The sequence below is a fragment of the Acanthopagrus latus genome, chromosome 4 (assembly GCF_904848185.1).
Source record: "Acanthopagrus latus isolate v.2019 chromosome 4, fAcaLat1.1, whole genome shotgun sequence".
Lineage (NCBI taxonomy): Eukaryota > Metazoa > Chordata > Actinopteri > Spariformes > Sparidae > Acanthopagrus > Acanthopagrus latus.
The window spans coordinates 26,653,982-26,674,242 of record NC_051042.1 but is presented as its reverse complement, the minus strand read 5'-3'; the positions used below and the strand labels follow the sequence as shown (position 1 = coordinate 26,674,242).

Genomic DNA, 20,261 nt, shown 5'->3' with positions numbered 1-20,261 from the left:
GGGGAAGAATGAGTGGAGAGGGGTGAGGGCGAGGGGGGGAAGAGAGGGGGAGGATGGAAGAGGAAGTGGTAACAGCTTGCTCCGGTGGGTGGCTAACTACTGTCCATTCTGAATGGCCAGATCTCCTGCTCTTGCCAAGGGCAATAAGCACACACACTCACACACACACACACACTGACAAAAAGACGAGATCCTACAGAAGCAAACGTGCTGTTCTTTGTCTGATTCTTTGATTGTTGTGTTTTAAACGATTAGCCTCCGATCGTCCGTCCATCTTTGTTTATGCCGCCCCACCCCTCTGTGCTTCTTTCACTCCGTTCCCTCTCGCTTTCACATGCTTCCTTATTTCTCCCTCCCTCTCTCCCACTCTCTCCCCTAATAGCCAGCAGCAGTAAATGGGATGCAGAGGCCAGATATTTAATGTAGCAGAGAGCCGTGAAGCGTTTTAAGAAGCCTTTTCCTAACAGGGGGAGCCCTGACCCGCAGGCAAATATTTTTCAACCGGATGACATAAGAAGATATTAGCCGAAAAGAGAGCGAGATATTTATTCCTTCTCTTCTCTTTCTACGACTTCTCTCTCTCTCTCCTCTGTTTGGGCTGCTGCCTGGTCACCCGGACCCTCCACACATACGTTTTTTATTTTACTCGCTTGGCTTTTGGAGTTCATTTATTTTATTTTATCTTTGATTCATTATTATGATACGATAAAAGCTACTTGAGCATTTCAGCTGCCGAGGGGCTCTTATCGTTAACCTTGTGGAACGCATGTAAGAGCGGGGCTCCGCCGCACGCCGCATCGCTAATGGCCAACTTAACTCCTCTCTTCTCCTCCTCCACCTTCTGGCTTCATCTACATCTCTCCCTTCTATCTCCTATGTTTCGTCCCCCTTTATCTCCTTTAGCTCCTCTGCTATCTCCTCTTTCCTCTCACAATCTCCTCCTAAGATGTTTCTCTGTGTTTCGACTCGTTTTTTTTTTTGTTTTTTTTTCTGCTCAGCATCAAAGTTGGCTGTATTTATGTTGTATACAGGAGAAGAAACCTGCGCACAGCTTGATTCTACTCTGCACACTGATGAATGACACATCTTGATGTGACTGTTAATCTGAGAGGAGGATGTCACCCTGATCTGTCACTGATGATGATGAGCTGGGTTTATTTCAGCGGTTTAAGACTCACCACTGGTTATTCATCCATAGCAGATACGTTATCTTGGGGGTCCCGCAGGGTTAATTTTTCGGCCCCATTTCATTCTCCATTTACATGCATAAAGTTTCACTGTTATACCAATGGCACACAGTTATGGCTTCCCATAACACCTAATGGCACCATTAGTCCAGACAGTCGTAGAAAGCTGCCTCGCAGATAGGAAGTATTTCAACAACTTAATGAATCCAAATCCAAAGGATCAGATCAAATAACTCCATTACATTCATCTACTATAAGGAGGGTACACTTTCACGAGACATTCATTGTTGGAAGATGTACAATTTGATAAATAAATAGGCTGGTTAGAACAGCGTCTTTGTACATGCAAGAACATGGTTACGACCTTAAATATTGTCCTGCATGGGCCCCTGAAGTAAGTGGCTGGAAATCAGTCGACATGGCAAACTGGAGTCTTTAACTTTGCTGAATTTTGGCTGGTAATAGTCAAGTCAAGTGCATTTTATTATACAGCCCAGTATCACAAAACATAAATTTGCCTCAGAATCAGAATCAGAAACATTTATTATCAAGGATTATACACAAACAAGGAGTTTGTCTTGGTGGGGAAGATGCATGCATTTAAGACAATAAACAATAAACAAAAAGTGATGATGATATATGCAACATAAACAAACAGAGACGTAATTGATTTAGAGAAGAAAAAAATCACCCAAAAAGTGGAAGAAACCTCATGAAGAACAACAGAGGGGCAGGACAGGCAGGCGATAGATGTCATGTGTCCTGGCTGACATATTGAAACTAGAGCATAAGAAATTAACAATAGAGCATATATATGAAAAATATGGATCTGGTAGGACCTGTTACTATTGTAGAAGCGCACCATCACGGCATCCTGGTCTGAATTAGATAGTTCAGACCAGGAGTGTCCTTCAGGCGGTAGTGGTTGAAATCTCCCAGACACAATACACAGACTCAATATCCAGACTCCAACACACCATCAGTAGTCGTCAATGGCGTTTGTGTAAACTGACTCGACTGGACATTTCCAATATGGCGTCTACAGCTGTATTGATTCCTCTTGCATTACTGTGGCAATCCTGGTGATACCACAGAGCAACGCTGAAATATGTCAAAATGCGAGACTGTCAACAATGTAATGCTTGCTAGCTACTAAGTTAGCTACTGAGGTGTAAGCAAACTAGTAGTGCTTGTATTATGCAAAACCAAAAAAAAGTTCTCATAACCTTCAGTTTGAAGTTATCCTGAAGTCTACATTTTGAGGACCACCCAACCCAAACACTTCACCCTCCCCCTCCACACCAACAAGAGTCGGGACAACCCAACCTAGCCGCCAGAATAAATGTCAGCTGAGCACGTTTCGAATACCTTTTTTGGTCATCGCAAAAACAGATGGAAATGTCCACAGGTCTCCGCTAAATATCCATTGTAGTGACTCAAACTGCGTTCAGCTGTTCAGCAAGCTGTGACAAGATCGCCCTTCACCTCATGACGTGGAAATCAACTAATCAGCATATGTGAACATGATGTGCCTCATTTGCTACAAATGTCAACCGCAGACGTGTCTTTGGTTTGCAGCAACGTTAACGGCTAACTTTATATCCTGGCGACACCCAACCCCTCAGTGTCAACAGGCAAAACTGAGTTGTAGGGGCGAGGGTTTTATTCAGATTGGGCCTCTGTCACAGCTGAGGGGGAGAAGCCTCAAGCTGTCACTAAAGGACTGACAAAGAATACCTGCAGCGTTTCTATAAGAAGAAACTAAAGGCACTGCAGCTCCTCTCCAGTCCTGAGGGAAGATCTGGTAAATTGCGTTCCTGAATTCTGTGATTTTTTTTTATTTCTATTTTTTTCAAATGTGGAACATATAAGTAACACAGTTACACAAACAGGCTTCTTCATTCAGACCTCACACCGGAGTCTGATTTCATTTCTGCGCAGTTCTTATTGGGTTTGGGACAAAGTCTGGCTGTGATTTTCTCCGTCTAATACGGTGCCAAACAGGGTCAGTCTCCAAGGGTGACCATATCTGTTTTAGGCGCTGTGACCTGTAAAGTGCTAATGTGTGGCAGCTTCACACTGATGGTGTTTCAAAGGCCTGTTTTGGGGCTATTTAACCCCCCTGTGTGTGTCTATGTGTGTGTGTGTATATATATACAATACATATATATTCATGTGTGTGTAGGTGGTTGTGTGTTCATTTTGGCACGTGTGATTTATAATTTTACAATTTTGTGGGGACCATATGTGGTCATATGTGAGCTCTATTTGTACGTGTCTACATTTCTGTGTGCCTCTGTGTGTGTGTGTGTGTGTGTGTGTGTGTGTGTGTGTGTGTGTGTGTGTGTGTGTGTGTGTGTGTGTGTGTGCGCGTTATCCCCATATCCCCTTGTATCAGTGGTAGGGTTCCCTTGGGTTTCACAGGCCTAGTGACATGGACTCACGGTGGTAATGGCCTTTCACAGCATCTAGCTCCCCTGACACACACACACACACACACACACACACACACACACACACACACACACACACACACACACACACAGATAAGACAAGACAGTAGCACAGTGCAAAAATGACAAACTAGTGCACAAATATGGGCAGATGTGGTGACAATCACACAAGAAATATATAAAATACTGAGTGCTGACATGCAGAATATAACACTTATAAACACAAACACAGTAACTGCCCTGAGCCATAATTCTATTAATGGCTTTCATTATAAATCACTCTCAGGGCTTTTGTCCATTGTTCTCACATCCACCCTCTGCTTTGTTTCCGTTAAAGGTATAATATGTGACATTTCTGCAGTAAGAAGTCTGAAAACGGCTGCATCCATCTTATATATACTGACGTCCAGGTGAGAGACAAAGACTGAGGGAAGGATCTTAGATCTTATTCACATGTTGGCCATTTCCCTGTGAAGCTACCTCAGGGTGGGAAGCTTGAATGCTAATGTTATGTTATCCTGCTTTGCTATTAATGTTTTGAGATGATGTGTAGAGAATAAGAATCACCTGGATGACTGAGAACCTTCATCAACAAGATGATGGATAGAGAAAATCTGAAAGCTGGAGACATCGTGGTCGTTTTTCAACGTTAAACAACATATTTGTTTACCCATTAGCTAACGTTAGCATTCAGCCATTTCTTAGCTGACATTACCGTTTTGATTTCATCCGGAATGTTTCGCTTCCAGGCTTAAACGAATGTGTCATTGATACCTCAGAATTACTTCTCTCCTATTTTTATCATATTGTGTAACACTTTCGAAATGTAACGTTGGTTAGGCGGTGGTTGAATGCTAGCACGGGTTACGAAATATGTTGTTTTACTTAAAAAGATTAGCCCGATGTTACTCCGGATTTACGCTATCCATTGTTTTCCAGTTGTTGATTTAGGAAACTTTGAAATTCTAACAATTTGTCATATTCCCTACATTTTTAGGACTTCTGCAATCTGGATCGCAGCAGTACCACATTTGAGCCTCCCACCCTGACTGTGATGTGTGAATACAGTCTGTTACCTTGTCCATAAATATTTCTGCCTGAGTCGAATAGATAGATTTTCATCGGCAGTAGCGGCTGCTCAACAATGAAGTCGACAAACCCTGTGATCCAACATTACTTATGTAAACCTGTCCCCAAAAAAGGTAGAAAAAAAGGACAACATGACTGAGAGATTGAGAAACTGCATGAGAGCCGTAGCAACAAGACGTAAAAAAAAGAAAATTCTCCTCTCAACGTGTCACTTTCCTCGTTCCCTCTTTGTCTCCGCTTTACATTTCCTCCCTCTCTCCTTGTCCCGCGCTCTCCGCTGACCCTCTCTCCATCAAATCACATACGGCCTACTTAGCTTACATGCTAACTAGCGGACCACTCAGCGTGTAATTTACAACCTCTCGTTTGTGAAGCCTTCAGTGATTTACGTCCCCTCTCCCTCGTTCATTCTCTGATCCTTCCTTCATTCTCTTTTTGTCATTCTTTTTTTTTTCCTCCGTCGTATTCACTGCGATATAAATCATCCGCGTTCGCCTGCCTCGCTTCCATCTCTCACCTCTTTCCATTTCGCCAGCATCCTCTCCTTGTCAACCCGCTCTCCGTCCTTTCCTTGCTCTCTTTCCCATTCTGTTCCCCCCATCCCTCTATCTCATGGGGTGCAAAGTGGCTTAGGTGGCTGCGTCGCTTTTTGAGCTGCATGTGCGAGCTGTAAGAGGGTCAGCTGTCTATTTGCACTTTTCACGTCTTAACTCTATACGATGGGGCCATTTATTCTCCCCCTCTCCTCCGGCTTTCCCTCTCTCTCTCTCTCTCTCACCCCCTTCTCTTCCTCTTTCTGTGTCTATTGCTCTCTATCTCTCTCTTAGGACAGTAAATGTTTTAACTCTCCATTCTATGGGCCATTCATTAAGTTAGTGTACTTTAATAAATAGTCTGATGTGTCACTGGCCAGTGAATTAGTGGCACTTAAAATCACCCACCAGTGGCCAATATATAGCTGGAAGGTTTGATATGCAGCGGACACTTTTCCTCAGAAAAACCAATTAGAGCTCGCAAGAGACGACATGTACGTTGGTAACACACCAGTCGGTCTTAAAATCACAAGCAATTTCACTAAATCACATCTGTTTACAGTGTGTCAAGACACAGGAGGAAGTCCTGAAAGTTCAGGAAACTATAACTTCATTTCAAATACTGAATCCAGAATACATTTGTTGTTTAAACAATTCTATTTCTATTAGAATAAAAGAAATTAGTAATGGAATAACAATGTAAAAAGTATTATAAGTAAGTATTATTTAAATTATATTTTTTAGTATCAGTGGATTTCCTCATGGTTAACATCAACGCATAAAGTTGGATGTGAAAGGCTGATATTTTTCATTATTGTTTCAGTTTTGAGGAAAAGACGATGTTTGCCTCACATGCTCAACTAATGTCCAGTGCAATTTTTTTTTCTTACCAACAAACTTTCAACAAGAGCAGACAGTTAAACACTACTTTTCAAATGTGAGAATTAAAGCAAGTACACTCCAAACAATTAGGGGGCAGCACATCACTGGATTGACCGCTGCAACCTGCAGCCACTGTTGGATAGTTAGCTCAGTTAGCTGTGCAGCCAGTGGTCTCTTGATGACTCTTTCACAAACGCTGGCAGGAAGCACTGGGAACCCGGAGCCGACAAGCAGGTAACAGAACCAGGCTCAGCAGCTCACTTTAGCAACACATCTCTGCAACACGATGTATGAAAAGTGCTCTGTAAATGAAGTCTGATTGACTGACTAACACAACACACTGACATCTGAGATGTCTGAGACATTCCGTTGTCAGCTTTAGTTACTTTTTGAATGTTTTGACCAACTGTGTCATTCACTGGGATGTTATCCAAATCTTAATTGTTACCCTGTTGGAAATGAATAGCGTTAAATGTTTAATGGTTAAGCGACAGTGTATTAGTTCAAAGTCAGAGGCTTAAGGAAACACAGGACCAAATGTTCAGATGTTGACTGATTTAAATTCATGTCAATCTAAAAAAAACCCTACATTTCCAAAACATAAAATGTTGTTTCTTTAGTGATTACTGTCACCAAAACTAAAAGAGACCTTCTGTATTTAATTTCAGAAGTTGCAGCATGACTTAAACGGGCATTTTAATACATTTGCCCAACTCAAAGTCCAAAGATTCAGCTTATACGTGACTGCATGAATGCTGAAAGGTTTGGGGTTAGACAGTAAAGCCAGCAGTTGAGCTGTAAGTTTATTTTCAAACTTGTTATTGCAGACTCTGTCTCTCTTCATTCTGCTATCTTCTAATCAGAAAACAATCAATGTGGCAGGAAGTTTTACTGCCAGCTAAACTTTTAATACTGTACAGCCACTGCTGCTGCACCAGTGTTGCCATTTACTCTGTGACTGTTTCTTATAGAAAAATAAATAAACAAATTCTGTGCATTTAGTAGGTTGATTCCCATGGGTGAACCTAAGTGATAATAGTTGCTGAAGTGCCCCAAGCTAATAATATAGCCTTGACAGGGGAAAGGTGATTGGCATAGACAAAGTGTGTGTGTGTGTGTGTGTGTGTGTGTGTGTGTGTGTGTGTGTGTGTGTGTGTGTGTGTGTGTGAGAGAGAGAGAGAGACTGGATGATTATGTGCATGTGCATTGTCAAGAGAGGCAGGAGGTTAATTCAATCCTATAGAAACGCAGCATGGAGGGGATTGGACAGCACAGCCCTGAGGGTGTCACTGGCCTCAACCCCAATAGGGGGCAGAAAGCGTGCACACACACACACACACACACACACACACACACACACACACACACACACACACACACACAATATGGACCCTGTGACTCAAGGGTATAAAATCTGAAAAGCCCAGGAAAAGCCAAATTGTTTTTATATCTAGTTTCTGGTGCATTTCATTTAGAGCAGAGGAGGATAAATGATGAACATGGATTAAAATATATATATACCGGTGTATCTATTTATAGAAAAATGCTGCATAAAACAAGGACAAGAAAGAAGAGGACGTTTAGAGAAGAGCGGTGATGGAGGACGGTAAGAGGGATTGAGGGCATGGGGAGGGGAGACAGGAATAGAGTGAATGAAGGAAAGAATGAGTGGTGCCTGTGGAGAGTTGGATGTGTGGGTAGAGGCGTATGAGTGGAGGACAGAAGTGACCAAAATAGAGTGCAGACAGTGGGATGACGCAAGTGGCAGTGGAGAAAGGAAGAGATAGCCCAAATAAACCTCACACCTCCAGAGAAGTATATTTTAGGTCGGTCCAGCAGAGTTGCCAACTAAGCGTTTTGCTTATGGTTTTTGATGTGGGGCGTATTTGATGCTGTATATTTGTTTAGAAAGACTGGACTACAAATTTTGCCGATTCCCACTTTGGTCCACTCTCTTGTGAAAGAAAAAACAATTACTGACTTGAGGGAAGTTACTCGGCTGGAAATGTTTGGATTCCAGCACCTAGCAGCCATCGCGGTGCTGCATCCCGCTACTGCCAAGCTAGCTTCAGGGAGAGCTACCGGCTCCAGCGCTCCTGGTGACGGCTTACACTACCAGACACACCAAAAGTGTTTGAAGAAAAGAAAGAGGCGAAGAGAGCTGCCTCGAAAGAACGAAAGGAGTCGTGCAATTGCGGTGATGTAGAGAGGATGGAGGGGATTGCTAACTGCTAATCAGACAGGAAGGAACCTAAACTAACAACAAAGCTTCTGGGGCCCGTACAAACCCGTGATCATAACTCTGATCAACACATCAGACGAAGATGAAGTTTCACTACTTACCTTTTTATCTCTCACCGACACACACGTAACCATTTGTAATCGTGCATATTTTTGAACACATCGTGTCATCCTCACTCATCATTGACCCAAAATAAAATGTTGCTTCAATGATGTCCTCTTTTTAGAACTGTCCCACCTCCGAGGCCACCCAGTGGGGCAGGGGTAAGGTCGGCAGATGGGAATCAGGCTTGACATAACATGTAATTTAGCTCCCTCCTAAGATTGGAAATCACAAAAGTATTTATTGTAAATGACCTCCTTCGGCCCACCTGCATTACGTTTACGGCTGCAGAAATTACATTAAAAATGTCATTATCCAATCTCATGTTGAATCTTATCTGATTGAGCATCAAGCTTTTCTACCCTTTTTACAAGATGGCCGACTAAAACCCTAACCACAATGTGTACTCAGAAGACATCCACCTCATCTAGTATTTTTATGTACCAAAATTATTTTTTGAATGACAAACAAGTGGGTTCCTTTTTTTATTGCACACCAACAAGGATGTGTGTGTGCCAGTAATTACTCACGAGGTTTCTGAGGCCTCAAGTGTTCACTGCACACCACATATTTATTATTATGTTGTGGTGAGAAACACTGAATGTGAACGGAGCTCATGATTTTAACATTTACATACCACAAAGCACCTTTAACCTACACGCTCACGTGCATGTGTACACATGTTAATGTTTGTGCACACAGACATGTGTGCACAAACACTGAAAAGAAAATCTGAAATCAATGGCAACCAGATGATGAGCCTGCACTCACCACTGCACTATTATTCAGGAGTCAAAATTGTTCTTGAATGCATCAGACCTAAAATAAGACTTATTCATAAATAAGTAGTGTGAATGTGTGCGTGTGCACGTGTGTGTGTGTAACATTTCCATACGGACAACCTAATATTGTATTTTGCTAAAAAACACACAGCCCGACCATCAATTTATTCCACTTTTCCTAATCAGCAGCGAGGCCAAGGATGTCTCCATACATATTCATGCTGCTCTGGAGACTCGGAGAGACGCTACATTTACAGCCTACATTTACCATATTACCCTTAATGTTATTAGACCAGCAAACACAATTTAGCCAAATATAAGTCATACATAAGTAATTTAGAAAATGAGACAATATTAATTGTGCGATCGTCATCCGGTTTTAATCCCGTTTGTGTGATAGCACTTCAATCTCTGGAATTGAATGCGCCCAGCTGAATAAATTAGTACAATCAATGTATGACTAGATTCTCTGTCATGTGGACACACTCTGTGCAAATCTATGCAAATGTCTTATGAGGAGAGGATAAGAGAAACTCTTCTTGGCTGACAAAGCTCTCGACGATCATAGCCTATCTGACACACTGGTGTGATGTCATTTTTCAGCCTCTTGAGGAGAAGAAAAGAAGAACAAGGAGGAGAATATGATGAGGGATGCGAAAAGAGAAGGCCTCAGACCTGTTTCTGGGTAAACAGACACGCTTTGTGTGTGAATGTCGGCTTGTGTAGAGATGTACATTCATTTAACAGAGACCGTTGTTTCCTTTTTTGATTAAATATCCAAATATCAAGTTCACAGGTTTTTCCCTCCACCTTGCATTTTCTCCTTGCATCAGTTCAATTTCATTCTCCTCCTTCCACCTCCTTCGACTTCCTCATCTCTCCTCCTCTCGTTTGCTCTCTCCTCTCTTTCATCCCTCCTCCACCCCCTTTCCTCCTCTACCTCTACCCTAGCCCCTAGCCACCTCCCCTCTCCTCCTCTCCCCTCCCTTTGCTCCTCTCTGCCTGGTATTGATTAGAAGGCGAACCTCTAATCTCCTTAAGGTCATTAGGAACACTTAATTAAAACCTAGTTAGAATGCCTTTGTTCAACCAAAGCAAATTGCAGCTGTTCAAACGCGATTAGTATGATAACGTAAAAAACTTGTCGGCAGGGAAAAAATATAAGAGCGGGGTCTTTTTTTTTTTGGTGGAAATGTTTACACAATTTAAATGCAGAGCGCTTGAGCACACAATGGAAGTCTAAACTCTGTATACTTGAGCTAGTGCTAATGTTGTGTGTGTGTGTGTGTGTGTGTGTTGAGGGGATTGTTTGTATTTTGCTGGTGGATGTTCAGCTTTGTGAAACTAGACAATTTATGCAAGTAACTGGCTTATAACTGGCTATAATTTAGAAGGTTTGTCTAAAATTTGTCGTTGAAGTAAAAAAAGAAGATAACAAAGACCATATAAATCCATATAAGTTCTTCTTCAGCAATTAGAAACACACGGTATAACAACATATAAATTGTACTTTTAATGTCTGAGTTATCATCAGCCATGTATCATAAGGCGTTCAGAGCAGCTATAGAGTTTGATCATTTTTTTGCACACTGGGCTTCATCAGAGACACATACTGTAATTAGTAATTCATGGTTAATTGTTACCAAGGACCAATTAATGGCACACATAGCAGAGCATCCCTGGTGACATGAAATTGCTGACAGGGAAAGACACCTTGCTGGCTCCATTTTCCTCTGCAAATTAAAAGGGCAGCTTTTTTTTTTTTAAAGCCGTCCTTCTTTTCAGCTCTGTATCTACATTTTACATGGAGGTTTAGAGTGAAGCACCATTTATTCTGCTAAGAGACTTTGAAGGCTCAGCATTAAATACTGAGCTGGGAATGCCTGATTTCAGATCTGCTGGCACCTTTTTGAAACTGTTTTATTCTATCGACTAATTTTCACAGAAGTGTGTCTAATTGTAATTGTAAATGTTTTATTGATCATGCACTGGATGAATATACCTCCCCGTACTTGGCTTGAGATGCGTTATACGTATGTGGGTAAATTTTGTCAATCAAGCTGTGTTGTATTGCTTCTGCTTTGTGGCTTTAAGGGTATTCACGTTTTTAAGAAAATGAAACAAAGTGTCAGTTAGGTTAAAAAGATTTGAGCCTGACCGATACTGGAATATTTGGGGGGCAGATACCAATATTAGGGACTTCATATGATAACACTATATCGGACTATATTCTTATCTGCACAAAATAAACACATAAACTGACAATTTTTATTGTTTCGCCATGACCCCTCAAATGTGGTTATCAAACCTTTGGTACAAAGCAACATCATTCCAAGAATAATTTTCTGCATTATGTTAAAAAAATATTGGCACATATTGGGTAAAATATGTGCTGATATGATACATCTGTGGCAGGTCAATATCAGCTGATAATATTGGCCAACTCGTGTATCGGACAGGCTCTAAAAAGAATGGGTAAGATAGATAAAACAAAGACATACAGTATAGTCAAGTGATGAGTATTATATCAATATTATATCATTATTGTAATCGAGACTATATATCATCTTAGATTTCGGGTATGTTATATTGTGATATAGCAGAAGTGTGGTCTTCTCCTGTGTTTAAAGGCTGCGTTACAATAATGCAATGTTTTCTGAACTTAGTTCATTCGACGTGTTCTAATTCTAGGTGCTGTATCGTGGACACCTGAACATGTTTCAGTTTCTTGAGGACGGTTCACCTCTCATTCAGGAGGCTTCTTCAGTTTTAACCAACCGGAGGGGAGTTGCAGGCTTTTAAACCCTACGTGAGAGTGTCCTTACAGAGTGGTTAAGGACAGGTGTGAGCTCAGGTGTGAATGGTGGCTGGGCTCACCTAGCAGCACCATAGCAACCCACACGAAGGCCAGTTGGGTCTCAGAACCAGCTCAGAGCTCACACCTGTCCTTAACGACAGACTGAGCAGGGGAACCGCAAACTCCTTTTATAGTCTCCCACTGACTGCAGAGGGAAAACATCACAGGTGCACCCAGTAGCACCTGATGACCTAGATCATGAGATAGATAGATAGATAGATAGATAGATAGATAGATAGATAGATAGATAGATAGATAGATAGATAGATAGATAGATAGATAGACAGATAGATAGACAGATATACTAATGGGGGAAATTATGTTATCATTGCAGCAGGTACATTCAAGTAAAAATGCAATCAAAAAACAGAAACAATAAAATGCTATATACAATATACAGTACCATATACAGTAAAATGCTTAAGTAGTTATGAAATAAAATAAAATACTGGGGTAAAGAAATTAAAATGCTGAGGTACTGTGGAGTAAAGGTAAGTGGAACATAAGGTGTAGTTTTATTTACATTAATCTATGTTCACAACAGGACCTTAGGGAACCTCTGATATGTCCATAACATTATAAATATATACATAAATATTCTTATAACTTTTAACTTACATGTGGGAGTTGTTGTGATATGATTAAGATGATTTACAATAAAAGTATTACTGCACTTTCTATAAAGTATTGAAACCTCATTAACAGTAACAGGTCATTCACTTAAAGTCAGTTCATCAGGATGCTCCGTGTTGCCTCCACACACACTTCTGTCATCATGGTTGCATAGCGACGGCAGTAGCGTGTCTCTCTGCTCTGAGAGCCACTTGTCTGACACCCAGACGCATCCCACGTAGCAGGAGGAGGAGGAAGGGGGGAGTAACGCGTTACTACCAACCCCACAGGACGGGCTAATTAGTCATATTAAATTTCGTATTATCGCCTTTGCTGTGGGGGACAAGCTTTAGTATTCAGCAACAGATACAAAACGGAAAATGTAGCACTTTCTGCTCCCGCGGGGCTCTTCTCAAGTTCCCGTTACTTGGCTCTCACCGGTGTAACGTTGCGTCACCGTTACTTTGCGCGCGGTATCCTGCCGCCTCGAGCGCTGCCGGCCAGATGGCGTCTCGCGCGTTGTAATCTCCTTAGTCCCCGCGTGCAGCGTGTCCTGAATGACAGAGAGGGAAGAGAAGGGGGCTTTGTCAAGTTCAGTTGTGTTGTCATTCTTCTTCTTCGTCTCCTTCAGTCGAAAGTGTGGGGCCAGGACGACGGACAACAACTATCAAGTCATGTCCGGAGAGGACTACTTCTTCTCCAGGAGCGGTGCGTGCTGACAGACCGACAGGTGTGTGTGTGTGGGTAACATTGCAGGTAGCTTGTTTCTGTTTTTGCTGGACTCCGCGGCAGCCAGAGCAACAGGTTGAATGTGTTGCTGACGATGGAGAGATAGAGCTCGCTGGGTGAGTCCAACAGAGAGGAGTGAAGGCATGTCACAATATCTGCATAGATTTACAAATTTGTTCGCATATATACCCGTTATTACAAACACCGTGAGGCTTTTTATTTCTTTTTTTTTTTCTGACGGACGGCAGGCAACAGAGAGAGAGAGCGAGAGAGAGAGGCTCCAAGTAATTCAACACTAGAGACGACTGCTCTGCTGGCCTCTTTTTTGTGTGTCAAAATGTGAAATTGAGGCTGATAAGTATTGTAATGAAGAGAGCTTTGGCCTAAGCCTCAATTTCCAACAAACTTATGTGAAAACCCGTTCAGTTGGATAAAAAAAAAAAACCTGGAGGCCAGATGCCAGCGGAGGAAAAAAAAAGGGGGGGCATGTTTAATTCAATGGAAAATGAAGAAAAATGGGGGAAAGTAATGTAGCAGTATCAGGTGAGCTGTGCCTCCATCAAGCTGTACATGATAGTGTAGGCTTTGGCTAGGGAATAGCCTGCATGGCATTTCACTCTCCTCAGATTTGTCTCATGTTGGATTTTCTGCTCTCTCTTCCCTTCTCTGCTTCTCTCTTTTCCCCCTCTCTAGATTGTGAAATCCTACCTATCATGTGAAGGCTTTGGTTGTGGTTTGTGTGTGGGTGTGTGTGCGTGAGGGGGTGGGGTGGGGGGGGGACGGAGACAGTGTAACAGAGAGCTAAGCTTCAGGAGCCTCACCCCAGGGGCACTGGCCTGTAAAAAATGTCCCTGTAACCCTGGAACCATGAAACCATGACAGTCATCACTTATTCAAGCGCTGCTGGAAGGCTTCCGAAAGAAATTCAGGTTCTCGAGCATCCCTCCGCTTCCGGAGATGCTCCAGAACCCCTGTCCGAGATTCCGGAACCTCGGACCATGCCGGACCCCTCTGGGAATCCAATTCCAGAATCGTGCAGGGTCAAAGGCCAGGGATGGATCAGACAGAGGGAAGAGGAGACGAGGAAGAGTCAAACATGGGGGAGTGGAGTCAGCAGGAAGAGGGTGAACGGAGGAAAGAGAGAGGAGCTGTGCAACTTAAGGAATAAACGCGAAGAGGAAGTCGAAGAAGAGCTCAAAAGTGGGAGGGAATGTGTGGAAGGAAGGCGCAAGAGCAAGACGGATGTCTCTGGGATTCTGTCAGCTGCAAAGCTAAAAGAGGAAAGGATGGGGAACAGGAAGAGGTGGCCTGTTTTTCCTCTGCCATGGTACCTGAAAAACATCACTGAGGGAGAGGCAAAGAGAGGGAAAAACGCGATGTGGCATCACATCTTCGTCTGGTCGGTTCTCCTCCTCTTCAGTCTGTGTCTTACACCTGCTTCATCACAGGTAAGAGTGGCTTTCAAGAGTCAGCTGTTTGTGTGTGTTAGTGCAAATTGTTAACACATTTTTGCTTTCACAGGTGTCACTAATATCACTGACGTGGCTCCAGCCCACTCAAGTGTCGAAGTAATACACGACATGGAATTCAAGCGTCAGTCATGTTATTATTTACACATGTGCTATTCCTACTGTGTCAACATGTCATCTGTGAAAATGGCCTACTGGCAGCTGTGACTGAATTAATTTCCATCCAACAAATGTGTCCTAACGAAGTCTCTTTATTTCTTACAAAGTGATTGATATTTTTATTGAATCTGTACTTTATACTTTCGACAAAATGGGCTATGCTATAACCCATTGGCTCTGTCATTTTTATGGCACTTTGAATATGGTTCTCCAGATTGCTCAAATGGCACTCTGTAGCTCATTATTGTGTCTAAATGCCTCGGGTTCCTGCAGCCACAAAGTAAAAAAACCTCAAGAGAGCTGGATGAAATAGGATGATAACACTTGTTAAACCGTCTTCGTTTTCAGGGACATTTCCCACGAATGGAGAACATTGCTGCCTTCAAACCCGTGTCCACCTCTCCGCCTCGTTCCACATGTGGGGTACCGGAGCGGAGCAGCTACTGTCAGTCTCCGTCCTCTCAGACTGAGCTCACAACATGTTATCAGGCCTTCTGCATCCAGGAGTGTCCCTACAGATCCTCCACGCCTCCATATGCCCCACTGCTACTGGCTGCACACAGGTACATAGATTTTGGCATGTGACAGATACTTGAAATTGACATGCAAAACTTTTTTAAGGCCCCTTTGGGCAACAAATATTAACATATTTAAGCTTTATTCCTCCAGGGGTTCCTGTGTAACAGAAGACAGTAATGACACTCGTCCTGGGACTCAGACGGGAGTAACTACCAGTTCAGAGGGGGGTTCTGGTGGATCCAGTAGTGTGCTGTTTCATTCAGTGCAGGATGGATGTCTGGTCTCTCCACCCTCACAGAAACTAGGAGTGTTGGGTTCCCTCACCCTGGCATTGTGGATAAAACCAAACTCCTCTGGAGAGATGTGAGTTTAATCTTTGTAATTTCTGGGAAATTAGAATAATCTGTCAGTGGCCTTCCTTTAGAGTACCTACAGTATACTTTGCATTTCAAAATATATGGATGGATCTCTGCTATTTCTCTCTGGAGAGGTCCAGTAAACCCAATACAGACAGAGGTAAATGTGCTTTATCTCTTGAAAATGTAATATTTTGCCCCAATCATTGTCCTGTGCAAATAAGCAAGAGACAAATGTGTTTGATAAAAGTCAGTGGTCTTAAACTATTCTGGTTTCATTCATCACAGCCTGTATCCACAAATTAAATGACATTTGTCAGGGATAAAGGGTAAAGATAGTTATAGATTCTGATCTCAGTGGAAAAGATGAGCCAACACAAATCTGACCTGAGCCAGATTGCTTTACTGTACTTAATTACTTACTTACTTTACTTGTAAACTAGTGAGCAACTGGCAAAAAATGTGGTTCTCAGCTGAACCAAAAGTGACATGTTTTCCTCAACATGAAGAGCCAACTGTGACGACATTAATGTGCATGTCATATTTTACAGCTTGGAAAGAGAGGATGGAGAGGGCAATAATGGAAAAATTAAGTGAGAAAGAGATGTGAACAAAGATGTCTGTCAACAAAACCCATTGCTAAATCACTATGCAGTAGTCTCATGATGAGGATTCAGGAAGAGACAGAAAATAGTACAAGAAAGAGGTAACAATTCAGAGGCTGTTTGCTTAAGACCATATGACAAACTTTTACATTTAATTCTGAAACATGAGTTATCATTTAGTCTGACATTATCCTGTGTCCCTGATGAAATGTAGCTGCCTGCTGGAAACACGTTGTTGCCGTAATGTTTAGTCAAACGTCTGCTCTGATATGAAATCTTATACGACATTCAAACATTGGAAAGTAAATGAAAACCCTGTGATATTGATCTAATAACAAGGAGCGAACTGGTCAGGTCTGGTCAGGTCAGGTCAGTATCACTTTCAGGATATGTTGGCCAACAAATGGCTGTCATGTCCTACTTAGACATGTTGTGTGTGAGATGCGGGGATGAGAGTGTGCTGGTATGTTTCAGCCAGAGCTCCGATGGTGCAGAGTTACACATACTCAGATCACCTTACAATCACACACACACACACACACACACACACACACACACACACACACACACACGCGCACACACACACACACACACACACACACACACACACACACACACACACACAAGGCACATGCACACACGAAGACAGATCAGTTGGCTTTGCTTGGCAACTCTATCTTTTCCAGTATACAACAACACTCAAAGAAGGTAGGTTGAACAACATGGGATGCCTCGTCCTGAAACTAAAAATAGACTCAACATAAATGACGTCTTTGTTTGTGTTTAGCATCTGCGAATGAAGTGTGACTACGTACTCTCACACTATCCACAATATTTGTTGGATCAAATTCATAGATGCAGAAACAGATTACACCATGAATTCTTCTTCCTTGTAAAAAATTGCATCTAAATGACCTACGATGTAATACCATTGCTGGTGGTTCAGCCAGAAGTTTGGTGTCTAATACAAGTAGCGGCTAACATTGCCTCAAATTGCTTACCACAAGCAGAGATGAGGAGCAGGCTACAGAGGTCTGGTTAAACTCTCCTTATTGTAATTCCACACCTCCAGACTTGTAGTTTTCAGATGTAGTCCAAGCTGATTCAAGTGACAACACTTAAGGCAGTTTACTAGACTTTACACAGCTCCCTTCAGTGTTGTTATGATTCTGGAATTTCTAACTTTGATACAGAACCTTAAGATAACAAAGATATTGGGTTCACTACCACAAAAGCAAGTACACAAGAGCATGTACACAACTCCGTGTTCAATTGAAATATCCTGGAACTGAAATGTTTGATGGAGTTTAGCTTAGTTTTGAGAATTACAAATGACTCTTTGGCCAACGACAGTTTACCGGGCCAACTTGTTTGTATACCTCAGTGATGTTGAAATGGGAGCTGTCACCAACCTGTAGAAAATCTTTGTAGAAGTCGCCATGGGTTTTTTTTCTGGTGCTTTGTTAAGTTTGTTGAGTTGGCAGCTTTTGTTTGCATTGGTCTGTAGCATTCCTTACATTTGGGCATACTTGTATATTTTTCCTGTCATCTGCCTCAAATGTAACGTATTGCCAAACTGCTGCTGTTTACCAAAAAAAACAGTTGTGGATGTTTTAAATCACTTAAGCAGTAAAATTATGTTACTATATATATATATATATATATATATATATATATATATATATATATATATATATATATATATATATATATATATATATATATATATATATAATATATATATATAACCAACAGATCTGTAGCCAACAGATCGACAGAGAATGCCATAGCTACTGCCCTCCACCAAGTCTTTGCAGACCTGGAGAATACAGACTGTGGTTTCTTTTCATTTGAACAAGTGCTTTTTAAATTGATAAATACATTTACGTTTTACCTTGTGTTTGGACAAACAGGGGAAGGATCAGCGAGAAAATAATTTGTGATAAGGTTTGTCAACATTCACATGTTGCACAACACCTCAAGCAACATTAGACAGGTTGGTTGTGTGCTGTTGTAAGTCATTGGATGTTCAGTCTGTCAGTGAAGTTTGGAGGAGAATCAGACGAGATCAAATCGCTCCTTTAAGTTTTGTGCTGTGATTTTGTTTGTGAAGTTGTCTGTCTGGAGATTCAGATGACAGACGAGTCTTGTTGCCTTGGTCTGCAGAACATGACACCTGTATGGCTGAATGCATCTGAATGGAAGTAATATCTCTCTCCCCTCTCTCTCCTTTCTCTCCCTGTCTCCCTCTTTCTCTTGGTCTTTCTGTTGCTGTCGTTGGCCATCAGTCTTTTTGTTGTAGAGACGATCATGGCTGCCATCAAAGAAGCCAGATGAAAGGAGGTCTCTATCCTCACCTCTGTCCATCTCTCCTCACCCCTCTCTCTTTGTCTCACCCTCTTTCTGTGATTCCACATCCCTCCCCTCATCTGAACAATGAACAGAGCCAGCCACCTGTTCTTACAAACCAGAGTTTTTACAGGAATAGATGATGGAGTTGTGTTTATGGTGTTGGAGGATTCTCTTATCCGATTTATTTTAGGTTGTTACATACAATCATCTTTTTCCTATGTGGACATTTCATCATATGGAAGATACTGGAAATGCTTATCTGTTGTTGTACTTTATTTTAAATTAAAAAGTAATTCAACAACTAGTCTTTTCTGTAGCCATCTTCCCTTAATAACATATTAAATAAATAATGGTTGCAACATCTAGGCCAACAGACTGGACATTAAATGCTGAGGTGTGTGATGCTGGTATATGATGAATACTTGCACCTAAAAATTAACATTAAATAAAATAAAGAAAGTGAAAGTGAGCATACTGTTTTCCGGCAAAAATGGTAAAGGTTAATGGTGTTTATATATCCAGTTTTTCTTATAAAATGTAATATTTTTTATGTTTTGCAGAAAAAATGTGTTCTTTATTTGCATTAACTTCAGCCCTGTGATGGGTATATTCAGTACTTGCTGACATTTTATGTAAAATATTGAAGCAAAAAGCATTTTCAGTCCAGTAAACCATGATAAATAAGTTGTGAGTAACTCATTTAATTACTTATTGCTTTTAAAATCCTTAAACTATATTTGTGTCTTGTGCGTCCCTACAGGCACACACACTCACACTCACATGCCTGTGCAGACATACATACATATGGTCTGTGCCTCATGCATACATCTATCTGTGATTTATTGGGTATGCGGCTCTGGGTTCATAAAAGCCATGATTTCCCATAAAATGTCAGTGATGGTGGTTAATATGACACGTGGAGGGTGTGTGTCGGAGTCTGCACCCAGTGTAGCAGCTGAGAGTTAGCAGTCATGTAAAATATTGATATTCCATGTGTAAATGTCAGAATGAGAGACTGCGAGTCATGCCGCTCGACTCCGCGGGTCCACTCTGCCTTCTGTTTTCTGTGTTAAGTTGTAACAACTCATCACTGCCAAATATTCAAATGTTGCTGTGTATGTGTGTCTGTTTTTTCCATCAGGATGCTGCTGGAGAAGAGTTCAAGGGAGCAGCTGTTTTTTTCTGTGACAGTGTCGGAGCAGGCGGTCACCCTGCGGTACGGTCAGCGCAGCAGTCACACTCCTCCGACCGTCATCTTCAGAGCAGAGGGGAGGCTAACACTGGGCAGCTGGACACACCTTGCTTTGCAGGTAACACATCTCAAGGGTTTGAG

General features: G+C 41.9%; 1 protein-coding gene across 1 annotated transcript in view; it reads left to right on the top strand.

Moving 5' to 3' along the window:
* The first annotated feature begins 14,254 nt into the window (after positions 1-14,254).
* The window catches only part of ush2a (Usher syndrome 2A (autosomal recessive, mild)), a 186,788-nt gene continuing 180,781 nt past the window's right edge, over positions 14,255-20,261 (top strand). The window contains exons 1-4 of the mRNA XM_037096057.1: positions 14,255-14,916; positions 15,445-15,659; positions 15,766-15,978; positions 20,070-20,238. Of these exons, the coding sequence (XP_036951952.1) occupies positions 14,344-14,916; positions 15,445-15,659; positions 15,766-15,978; positions 20,070-20,238 (1,170 nt within the window). The 5' untranslated portion in view covers positions 14,255-14,343. The remainder of the gene's footprint in view (positions 14,917-15,444; positions 15,660-15,765; positions 15,979-20,069; positions 20,239-20,261) is intronic.